The sequence below is a fragment of the Macaca thibetana genome, chromosome 10 (genome assembly GCF_024542745.1).
Source record: "Macaca thibetana thibetana isolate TM-01 chromosome 10, ASM2454274v1, whole genome shotgun sequence".
In the NCBI taxonomy this organism is placed as follows: domain Eukaryota; kingdom Metazoa; phylum Chordata; class Mammalia; order Primates; family Cercopithecidae; genus Macaca; species Macaca thibetana.
In genome coordinates this window covers 93,597,538-93,609,607 of record NC_065587.1, presented here as the reverse complement: position 1 = coordinate 93,609,607, position 12,070 = coordinate 93,597,538, and the positions used below count along the sequence as shown (strand labels likewise).

General features: G+C 49.2%; 1 protein-coding gene across 2 annotated transcripts in view; it reads left to right on the top strand.

Annotated features, from left to right (window-relative positions):
- Positions 1–8,130, top strand: part of ACSS1 (acyl-CoA synthetase short chain family member 1) — a 54,139-nt gene extending 46,009 nt beyond the window's left edge. For both annotated transcript variants that reach the window (XM_050745471.1, XM_050745472.1), the window contains 6 exons: positions 310–422; positions 720–846; positions 1,556–1,683; positions 1,831–1,894; positions 5,081–5,199; positions 6,425–8,130. In XM_050745471.1, coding sequence (XP_050601428.1) covers positions 310–422; positions 720–846; positions 1,556–1,683; positions 1,831–1,894; positions 5,081–5,199; positions 6,425–6,604 — 731 coding nt within the window. In that variant the 3' untranslated portion in view covers positions 6,605–8,130. The remainder of the gene's footprint in view (positions 1–309; positions 423–719; positions 847–1,555; positions 1,684–1,830; positions 1,895–5,080; positions 5,200–6,424) is intronic.
- Positions 8,131–12,070: the final 3,940 nt, after the last annotated feature.

The following is a 12,070-nucleotide window of genomic DNA, read 5'->3' as shown; positions in this document are numbered from 1 at the left end:
TCTTTCCCCGTCTTCATGTGCAAGTGGGTGGGCTCTGCCCTTTCCTACTTCAAGCAAGGCCCTGACATGGCGAGGAGGCCTGTACCTGGCTGTGGGACGCCAGAGCTCCGGGGGCTGAGGCCAGCTTGGGGCTCCTTCTCATATCCGCCGTGGAGGGCACCAGACTCACATCTGGTTTGCCTCAAAGATTGTTGTGCCCCTGAGGCATTTCCTTGCCCACAATAGGGACAGTCCCACCCAACCCCCCTCTGGATACGCATATCCCTGGGTCCGGGCCGATCTTGCATTTCTTCCTTGTCATACCTGCAGAAACGGGTGGCATCTGCATCGCACCACGGCCCTCGGAAGAAGGGGCGGAAATCCTCCCTGGCATGGCGATGAGGCCCTTCTTTGGCATCGTCCCCGTCCTCATGGATGAGAAGGTGTGTATGGGCCTTCCCCGCATGGGGGCCATGTGCTTGCCCTCCCTCATCCCTGCCTGCCCAGCCCAGCTCCCTCCTGTGTGCCCAGGTCTGTACCTGGCAGGAGGCTGCTGACCTCACAGCGTTCACTGCACTGGTATCATGCACTGGCTAGCGGCCACACAGGCGGCTTGGGGCCCTCCTCGGGGCAGAGGGGAGAGCTATGGACAGCTCCCTTGAGGGCAGGGCTTGTCATTTTTTTGGCACACTTGTCACCCAGAGCCTGCCCTCTCTCACGTGCATGTCCGGGGTCTACAGGGCAGCGTCGTGGAGGGCAGCAACGTCTCCGGGGCCCTGTGCATCTCTCAGGCCTGGCCAGGCATGGCCAGGACTATCTATGGCGACCACCAGCGATTTGTGGACGCCTACTTCAAGGCCTACCCAGGTGAGCAGGCTGTCAGGGACCCTCTCATTCCTTTTCAGCTGACTGCTGGAATCTTATTCTCAGAAAACATTTTTAATGGGATTTGAGTGCAGCGTAGCACAGTGGCCAGGAACAGGCGCTCCCGAGGCCAGAGTTTGACTCCGACCCCCTCTCCCTTTGCTGTACCTCCCTGGCTTTCCTTATCTTGACAGTGGGCTTGATTCCCTGCTCGGGGACTTTCTTGGGGCTACTTAGGTGTGGGTGTGAAGTCCTGCCCTGCAGCCAGGCCTGTGGTAGGATCCTGTTAGCTACTGGGGAGGGAGGGTGGAGAAGTACCTTGGAAGACTGTCACCAAGGCTGGGAGTTTTCTTCCAGTTTACTTTTCTTTTTTCCTAGTTTCCCTTTTTGTCCTTGGGTTGGAAATTTATATGAGTGCTATCTCCTCTGTCTTGTTGGAACCAGTCATTTTCAGTCTCAAGCTTGTAAACAAGACTCAGTGTTTTGGAGAAGCGTCATGGAAGTGCTGCTTGTATACCTTCTGCTCCCCGAAGTCTCAATGTCTTGGAGCCGCCTGCCCATGCTCTAGAACATAGGGAAGCATCGGAGTTGCAAGGAGGGCCGATGGGCGAGACTGCAGCCGTGTGCTGGGCTGCAGAGCTTCATGCTTAGTGAGGTGGGGACGTGGGTCCTGGCTCAGGGTTCCTGGTGCTGAATTTCTCTGCTGTTGTAGGCTATTACTTCACTGGAGACGGGGCTCACCGAACTGAGGGCGGCTATTACCAGATCACAGGGCGGATGGATGATGTCATCAACATCAGTGGCCACCGGCTGGGGACCGCAGAGATTGAGGACGCCATCGTGAGCACAGGCTGGGCCTCCCCCTTCACTCCTGCACCTCCATGATGCCCCTATGGGCCTGCAAGTCCGGGTGGGAGTCCCTGGTCTGAGTCACTTCTAGCACCAGGGGCTGCCACATTTTGTCATTTTGTTCTCTGTTGTACACAGGCCGACCACCCTGCAGTGCCGGAAAGTGCTGTCATTGGCTACCCCCACGACATCAAAGGAGAAGGTGAGTGTCCTGGAGAAGAGCTCCTCCCTGATTCCTGACCCCATGCCCATTATGGGCACCTCTGTACGAGGAGCAGACTCTGGAGAGTGGGGTGATAGGGGATACTGTGGGCCAAGCTCCCGGTGTTCTTCTCTCTCAAGTGGAAACTGCAGGGGAGGGGCCTGAACAGCACTCGTGTTCGGTCAGGTTTCTGAAATGCCCTGGTTCTGCTGTCCTTCCAGGACACGCATCCACAGTGGCCGTGACCCACTTGGGCTTGGCTAAGCTTCAGGGGTTTCCCCCTCTGTCCATGGTTTATCTGGTGGAGACATCGCCCAGCCCTGTTACAGGGAGTTTATGAGAAAATGTCCAGCCTCATGTGTCCTCACGGGCTTGGTCATCACACTCAAGCCAGCTCTGCAGCCACCACGCGTGTGTGCTGGAGTGTGCTCTGGAGCGTGCAGGCTGTGTGCTGCCCTGGGACTCTTTGGACAAATCTGACCTGTGGTTCCCACTGCACAGCGCCATGCCAGGGGAATGCAGAATGAGGGACTAGAATGGTCTTCTTTACCAAGGCCACGCTTTGTTTCGAGTCTGCCAGCTTCTCAGTGTCTGGGTCTGGGAAGGGGCAGGAGCAACCAGGTGTTGCAATGCCAGGTCCATCCAGGCACACTGTCTGGCCTGGCGTGACCTGGACACACACAGATCCAATGCCAGTGCACTGCTGGGCAGACTGGCTTCTCCCGCCCTGCCCAGTGGCCTGGGGTCCGGCTTGCCCTCCCGCTGGGAGGCCACCCTGTGTCAGAGTGTGTCCCAGATGTCACCTGCCTCCCTGTACTTCTATGTGCCATTGTTCCATTATTTACTTAAATGCTTTCTTTAAATTGACCCATTGCAAGATTGAGAATTTGTTTCAGTGCTTTACAAACAGCATTTTCGGTTGCCATGAAAAGACTGTGCTGGTAAGGCTGGGATGTGGGAGAGAGCTGGTGGGGACCCCTGCCCGGTGATGTCCACATGTGATCAGGAGGGTCAGAGAGGACGGAGATGAGGACAGTTTCTCAGGTGTGTCTAGGATAACTTAGTCCTCAAACCTCGCTCTGACAGGAGCCTGGGCCCCTCCTCTGGGGACTCCTGCATTTCACGTCTCTGGGCTGGGGATCCACAGGGCACTGGGGTGTCCTGGGATTGGAAAGCCCCATCTATGTCTGAGTCCAGTGGCTGAGCCAGTACTCCCCGGGGACACTGAGAGGGGTCCGTGCATGGTCCACTGTGTCTGGGGGCTCAGAAGCCCCTGTATTGAACTCCATAAAGTAAGTGCAAGATCAAGGAAAGGACAGTGGAAGTGACCTTTAGACAAATGTTTGGGCATCGCAATCACCATCTTTCATAGGGCAGCTTAGCCTTAGGTCTGTTGGGGTGGTGTTGGGGCATGGTCTGCTGTGGACGCTGCTGCCCAGGGCACGTTTTGCATGTGTGGAGTTTGCAAGTCTGGTGTTGCCAGGCTTCTTAATGTCTGCCAGATGTGTGGGGAGAATTTGTGTATCATGGGTATGATGATTTTCCTGATTTCTAATGAATTTGAGTATCGATTCTATAATTATGAAGAGCTGACGAACAGCTCTTGGTTGGCTGTAAAGCCGCCTGTGAGTATCGTGTATTTGTCCCCACTCTCTCGGTTTTGAACCAGCTCTGAAAAAGGGCAGCCCCTGGTAGACCCAGCAAGCCTCTGGTGCTGCTGGCCAAGCTCTTGTCCCTCTTGTCTCCAGTGTCCTGAGCCTTGCCTGCCTCCTCCTGGCTCTTAACTGGCTCCTCCACCCATGTGGAAGGTTTCCTCCCTCCAGCACCATCCTCAGAACTCAACAGCCCAGGCCCACTTCTGATCCCATATCAACGACCAAGATGAGAAAAACAGTGTTCTTTCCCTCCAAGACCTAACAACCTAGTGGGGTGGCAGCAGGGGGACTGAGAGCTGTTCCCGCACAGCATGTGCCATAAACTAGATTCATGGGTAAAGGCTTCACAGAGCAGGAGGTGGCTGAATTGCGTCTTGAGGGATGAATAGGAGTTTGCCACGTGGATATGGGAAGGCCTTTCAGGCAAAGGCTGTAGGTCTTTCCAGATCATAGCTTGTTCAGAAAACCAATCATCCATTCATGCACTAAACAACCATGTGTTGAGCACCTCCTGTGTTCCAGGCATGGTTCTAGATGCTGCGGACACAGCAGTGAGTGAGAAGGTCTCTGCCCCCATAGAGCTAGCGTGCTGGAGGGGTCGAGAGTAGAGGAGAGAGACAGACAAAGAGCAAGAAAGATGATCACTGAGGAAACGACACAGTTAATTAGGTGCTACATGCCAGGGGAAGAATGGGTGAAGGCGGCATGGCCCTGGGGCAGATGAGCAGTAGGAGAGCCACACATACATAGAAACTTCGTGGGAGAGACAGAGCACCTTACAGGCCAGTGGGGACGGGCAGGCTGTCAGGGATGGCGCTGGGACAAGCGACTCTTTATATGGAAAGCAATCAAATTAGATCCCTCTTCACATCCTGGAACATCCTTCCTGGAACATGCCAGGTACTGAAAAACGAAACCTAGTATTTATGCTAAAATGTGGGCTGGCCAGTGCTGCCCGGCAGAACTCTCAGCTGCCCCACGTCTGTGTTGTCCAGGGTGGCAGCCTCTGGCTGTGCATGGTGCTGAATGGCATTTGAAGTGTGGCTCATGCAGGCGGGGAGCTGCTGATTTAATTGAACTGAAATAGCCACCCTGGCCCATGGTACCATGTTGCACACACGCCCCCAAAGGCTGTTGGTGCCCACTTGCTGTGCATCTGTGCACCTTCTCTTGGAAGTCTCATTCTAGCAAACCACATTATGGGTTATTTCACAGATGAGGACACAGAGAGGGGAGGTCCCATGTCCCAGGTCACACACAGTTAGTCAGCATTAGAGTTGAGATGCCAAGCTCTTAGCCACACATGTGCACTCACCTGGAACATCTGTGGAGCTGTTAGAATCGCTGCCACTTTTCGTGAAACTGAAGTGCGTCTTTGGGTTTGCAACTAAAGAAACCAGCTGCTACAATGTCCCTAACATAGAATTCAAAAGCCCTTTGGATTTCTGGCAGTCTGTGCATAGCACCCTGCTTCGGGATTTGGCTCATTGTCTAGTATTTAATACATCCCCAAACTTGACTTTATTTGCAGCTGCCTTTGCCTTCATTGTGGTGAAAGATAGTGCAGGTGACTCAGATGTGGTGGTGCAGGAGCTCAAGTCCATGGTGGCCACCAAGATTGCCAAATATGCTGTGCCTGATGAGATCCTGGTGAGTGGGCCTCCCACAAAGGTGGGGCTGTGCTGCTGTGCTTCCCACAATTGTTAAGTGACAATGATCTTTTAGGAGCATATTACTCTTTTCCAATTACCATCAAAACTGACACTAGCTGTTTGGTTTTCCTGGCTGGTGGTGAGGCTGGTGGGTCGCTGTGTTGTCATAGAGAGAGAGGAGAGGGCAGGAGATGTAGCTCCAAGAGCTTAGCAGCTCCAAAAGCTCAGCCAGCTCACCTGTCCAGGAGTTCACCTAGGGTTCCATGCCCAGCCAGCTCACCTGTTCAGGAGGTCACCTAGGCAGGCTTCTGCTCTCGTGTGTTGGCATGTGCAGGCTAGTCACAGAAATGGGGCTGTTGGTGAAGAATCGTAGGGATTTTCATTAGAGACATGGGGACAGTACCAGGGTTCTCCAGCCCCTGTGTGGTTCCTGAGCACTTTTCCTGGTGGCAGTGAGGGAGATCGCAGATCCCCACCCCAGGGGGTCAGAATCGGGGGAGGATTGGGCTGCCTCTTCAGCCCTCGGTTTTTCATTTCCTCCTTTATGAACATTGCACGCAGTGACTCTGGGTTTGGTGGCCCTCGGAGGCAGCAGGGCCAGGCTCCACTTGGTATTACGAGAGTTGACACATTTGGCCAAGTGACCAGAGTTTCAGGAGACCCGGACTCGCCCTAGGTGAACTGAACTATTTCAAAAGACAGAGTGACTGTCAAAGATCCCAAACAACAGCTCTTAATGTATTGCCATTTGCAGTGAATGGGCTGTAGTTGTTTGAGCATGCTCCATGTTAGCTTTTCAGACACTAAGACAAAATTTTTCTCTTAAGTAGTTCTCACCTCTTACATAAGACAAAACCCGCTAAGTCCCAGGCCAGGGAATGGAGATGAGGCACCCAGTGGGTGCTTGGACCTGCTGCCACCTGGGTGCCTGCACGTGGCACAGTGGCAGGACAGACAGGCGGCAGTATGGGGTGAACCCAGCCTGGGTGGACCCTGCCTGGCAGAGGGCATCGGGGTGGGTTTCAGCTTAGGTCCAGATAGTGGGAGGATAAAGCCAAGACCTCAGGCCTCACCATTCTCTGGGGGTGGAGGCTTAGACATCCACTGTGGATCCCCGGGAGGGCATCCCCCCTGAGCAGAGCCCTTCTCATCTCAATGCAGTCCATACTAGCACGGAGGCTGGGCATCATCCACGCTCTAATACCGTGCCTGTTCCTTGCCAGGTGGTGAAACGTCTTCCAAAAACCAGGTCTGGGAAGGTCATGCGGCGGCTCCTGAGGAAGATCATCACTAGTGAGGCCCAGGAGCTGGGGGACACTACCACCCTGGAGGACCCCAGCATCATCACAGAGATCCTGAGTGCCTACCAGAAGTGCAAGGACAAGCAGGCTGCTGCTAAGTGAGCTGGCGCTTTGAGGGGCTCTTAGGAAGGGCGGGCACCCAGGCCCTGCCTTGTCCTTCCCAGAGGGTACCCCTGAGGTTGGCATCTTCTTAAGTCCCAGAAGCAGCCCCCACCCCACACATGACCCACACCGCCCTCACGTGAAGCTGGGCTGAGAGCCCTTTCTCCCATCCATTGGAGGTCCCAGGAGTATCACCCGTGGAGAGGCTATGCAACATGCTAGGGTTGGCTCTGTCATCCTGAGTTTGGTCTCCTGGAATGAAAAGGCATTGCCATCTCCATTTCTCTGCCCTCTTGAGCCAGCACAGGAAGGTGAGGCCCTTGGATAGTGCGCCTGCTCAGATAACACAGAGCTAGTTAGCTAGTAGCAACCATGTTTTCTCCAGATGTGTCTAGATACAAAGGGCAGAAATCGTATTTTTATACTTTTGTATTGTGGAAGAACAGCATACAACACTCACATGTAGTGTGTGGATTTACTTGAACATGTTCTTTTTAACATATAGTTATGAAAATCTTCTTTTTTGCCTCTACTGGTGGGAAACATGAGGATCAGAGGCCACATTTTAAATTATTGTTAGTGTATTTGGAAGTCTGAATTGGAGATGTTTGTACCTCTGTCTAAACAGCTCCCTTGAGAACTTCCAAGCCTCCAGCATCCTTTCCTGGTGACTGTTTCTCCTGTGCTTGGTTGTGTATAGCGGAGCTAACTCCTAAGTGATGGGGTGAATGTGGCCACCTTAGTTCTGAAGCTGCTCCAATCATGTTCTGTTTCTTCAAGCTGTGATCCAGAAAGATTTTTGTGCCCCCAGATGCCTCTTGATAGGAGAGGCAACACTCTCCAAATAGGTGGGCTCTTCAGGGAAGCTATTTGAAACTCAGGTGACTTGTTAGAGCACTAACTTGGTCAGAGCCAAGTCCTGGTAAACGCTGCCTGACTTTCGCTCTGTGGTTGGGGCGGTGAGAACCACTGAGGTCCACTGATGAGACTTGGAGATCTGAATCCGGTCTCTCTCTGTTTTAATGTGACTTAGGTGCTGTCAACATTAGCAAGATAATGGAAATCATGCCACCAGTGGGTGCTTACCTCCCAGCTAGGCACGCAGGAGCTGGTGGTTGGCAGGGGAAGGAGGCCCAGTGAGCCGGGTCCCTTAGGTCAGGGAGAGTGTGTCCTCTTTGCCGCACAGTCTACCCCTGAGGGCCTTGTGGCAGTGCCGGTGTTGGGGGGGTGTCTGGGCTACTGAGTACCCACTCGGTCATGGCGGTGCTGGCCTCTTGGGTGAGTGAGCCTGTGATGCCCAGGAGGTGGTGTTGGCTGCAGCGCACACAAATACTGAGTGGTGCTCTTTTGTTACAGACTTAGCAACAAAGGTCTGTGCCCTGGGCATGGGGGGCTGTAGTGTAGCTATGGCTGTGCATTTGTGAAATGGCTTAGCTTTCCATGTTGCTGAGAGGAATCTGGACATGGTCCCGGGCATCTGAATGATCTGTAGGGGAGGGAGTTCAAATAAAGCTTTATTTTGTTCATTTTCTGTTTGTGGTGATTTTTTTGGTCCAATAATGCTACTCTTTTTTTTTTCTTCCCTGAATATAATCCTACGGACAAAATTGGAAGGGGCCTTTTCTCCTGGAGGGTTCACACTCACAGCGCTGACTGCTCCTTGGTGAGCTCACGTGCCTTACCAAGGATGGCTGACTGCACTGATGCATCAGCCATACGTGGCCATTTAGCTGTAACTTAAACAGAGTAGAAATTTGGTTCCCAGTCTTCAGTAGCTGCATTGCAAGTGCCCAGAGGCCATGCATAGCAGGTCAGATAGGCACACTGCCACCATCACTTGGAGGCCACGGGCGGCACTGGGCTAGAGCACAGGCAAGAGCGAGGGAGCAAACCTGGCTCTGAGTAGCATGCATGAGGAGCATGGTCCAGTCCCTGGGTCATCACTCTGCTAGGGTGGGCTGGTCCTTCATCAGGACACACTGAATCAGTGCCACAGAAGTGGAATCTCAGTGGTCTGGTTCTGCTCCTGACACCCATCTGGCAGCCCCTTGATCTTATACTTCCCGGCCTCCATAGAAACAGATCTCTGTGGTTTAAGCCACTCATCCTATGATATTTAGTTACAGCAGTAAACGAATACAAACGAATACAACTTTCCTACTTCATATTGTACAGAGGGTGTGACAAAAAAGAAAGGGATTCTGGACTGTGCTGCATGATGCCCTATCAGCAGAGTTCCCAGGGCAAGCCGCCTCTCTCAAACTGCAGATTCGGGAAGAAAAGCAAAGATGCTGTGAAATACTGCTGGCCAGCTACTTGCCTACTTTGATGCTGACCTGTGGTTACTCTGTGGGGAGCTCACCAATGTTCCCTTGGTTACTACAGAAATAATTAACAAACAGAGCTGCTCCAGGGCTTCTGGGCAAGGGTTCCTCCTTCAGCTTCTAGGATCCTGTTCTGTGTTTATTTGGCATCGTTGCAATACCCCTTTGCTATTCCACAAAGAAATTGCTGCAGAGCAAACAGACTGGCTGTCCAACATGCTCCCAGATATCCTGTGCCAGGGCCAGGTCTGCAGAGGTACCTGCCCTTTGGGGGTATAGTTCTGGCTTTTCTACTTGACATTATGACTTCTTTGCATCATGGATTGTTTGGAAAAATATTTCTAATTTTTTTTTTTTTTTTTTAAGATGGAGTCTTGCTCTGTTACCCAGTTTGGAGTGTAGTGGCACGATCTCGGCTCACTGTAACCTCCACCTCCCTGGGTCAAGCTATTCTCCTGCCTCAGCCTCTCAAGTAGCTGGGACTACAGGTGCACACCATCATGCCTGGCTAATTTTAGTATTTTTAGTAGAGATGAGGTTTTACCATGTTGGCCAGGCTGGTCTCAAACTCCTGATCTCAGGTGATCCACCCGCCTCGGCCTCCCAAAGTGCTGGGATTACAGGTGTGATCCACCATGCCCAGCCTATTTCTAAAATTTCTAAACATTTAGTTTTTGTTATTTTATGGTTTTTGTTATTTTATGGTTTTTGTTATTGGTGTTTAGCTTATTTGCACTGTGCTCAGAGAGTATGCTCTCCTATGACTTCAGTGCTCTGAAGTTTGTTGAGGCCTGCTGCGTGCCTCAGCCTATTTTCAGAAAGGTCCCATTCGAGATGGAAAAGAAGTATTCCGTAATTACTGGGTAGAAGACTGTTTACGTATCCACTGGGTCAAGTTTGCTGATCATGTTGTTCAAATCCATGTCCCATCTCACTTTTACTCACGTGTTTCATCCCTTACTGAGACAGACTTGTTAAAAGTCTCCACTTCCACTGTGAATTTCTCTTTTTCTCTAGTTCTATCAGTTTTTGCTTTGGACATTTTGAAACTTTATCTATTTATATATTTATCTAGCACAATTATTTATGTATTTATCTATTTGTTGTATATTAGGTGCTGCTGAAAATTGTTGTAACTTCCTGATGAATTGACTCTAAAAGAGGCGTCCCCCTTTATCTCTAAATATGTTTTCTTTTGGCTGTAAATTATATTTCATCTGATATTAGTATAGTCACATCAGCTTTCTTTTTGTTGATATTTGCATGGAATATTTTTTCCATCCCTTTCTTTTTCTTTTTTTTTTTTTTTTTTGAGACAGGGTCTTGTTGTGTTGCCCAGCTGGTCTCGAACTCCTGGGCTCAAGCAATCCTCCCACCCCAGCCTCCCAAGTAGCTGGCACACAGGGGGAAACCACTGTGTCCAGTGGATTATTCCTTTAATGTTAATCTTATTGTAGCCTTATGTTTTTGATGTGTCTCTTTTAAACAGCGTATAGCTTCACCTTGGTTTTTTAAACCACTCTGGCAATCTTTGCCATTTAAATTATACATTTAGTCTACTTACATTTAATGTAACTATTTATATATTTGGGTTTAAATCCAGCATCTAACTCAGTACTTTTTATTTGCCCTGTTTGTTCTATGTTCTGTTTTTTTGCTTTCCTTTAGAGTGACTATTTTTTATTATTCTAATTTTTGCCTTCTCCCCATTAGCTTGAAGTTACAAACTCTTACTATTTTAATTGTTACCCTAGATTACAAGTTGCAGCCTTTAATATTAATTGGTACCTTACCCTATTTCCAGTGAATACAAAGACTTTAAGAACTCACTTTAACAACATATAAACCTCTCTTCCAACTTATAAATCATGCATTTTAGTTTTCTCTCTCTTTTAATTCTACAAGGCAGTATTATTATAGTTGTATGCATCTTATTATTGTTCTATATAGACAATATTAACTTAGATTTACCCATATATTTATCATTTTTTGATTTCTATACCTCCAAACTTCCATTTGGAATAATTAACCTTCTGCCTGAAAGGACTTTTGTCATTTCTTTTAATAAAGGTCTGCTGATAAGAAATTCATTCAATTTTTGTCTACTTGGAAGTATTTTATTTCATGACCACTCTTAAAGGATATTTTGACTGGGTATATAACTCTAACCTGGTAATTATTTTTTTCAGCACTACAATGATCTCATTTCCGTTGGTATCTGTTTTCCCATGCTTCTGTTGAGAAGTTGGCTGTCAAACTAACGAATGGTCATTTAAAGGTAATCTACCACTTTTCCTTTGGCTGCTCTTAATATTTCTCCTTGTCTTTGGTTTTTGCAGTTTTATTTTTTGACTTTTTTTTTTTTAATCTTGCTTGGGTTCTGCAGGACTTATTAGATCTGTATTGATGTTTGTATCAGTTTTGGACTTCTTAGATCTGTATTGATGTCTGCATCATTTTGGAAATATCTCAACCATTATCTCTTTAAATATCATTTTTGTTATTCTCTCTTCTTTTGTTGAGGACCCCAACTTCCCATACAATGAAATTTCTTGCATTCTATTTTCTGTATCTCTTGCCTTAGCCTGGGTTGCCTGGAAAGCAGAGCCTGATATAAAGGCTTACATGCAGGTACGTTACTTAGGGATGTGATTCTAGGAACAAATGTGAGGAATGAGCGGTGTAGAACAGGGAAGGAGCAAGAACCAATACAAGTATTTGACTGAGTCAGCTGGTGTGACAGACAACTTGGACTACATCTCAGGACTCAGGAGGAATCTTACAAAATGTGTCCCTGAACTCACTCACTCACAATGAGCTGTTAGAAATACAGCTTGGCACAAAACTGGAGGCATCACACTACCTGACTTCAAGGTACACTACAGGGCTACAGTAACCAAAACAGCATGGTACTGGTACCAAAACAGAGATACAGACCAATGGAGCAGAACAGAGCCCTCAGAAATAATACCACACATCTACAACCATCTTATCTTTGACAAACCTGACAAAAACAAGCAATGGGGAAAGGAGTCCCTATTTAATAAATGGTGCTGGAAAAACTGGCTAGCCATATGTAGAAAGCTGAAACTGGATCCCTTCCTTACTCCTTATACAAAAATTAATTCAAGAGGGATTAAAG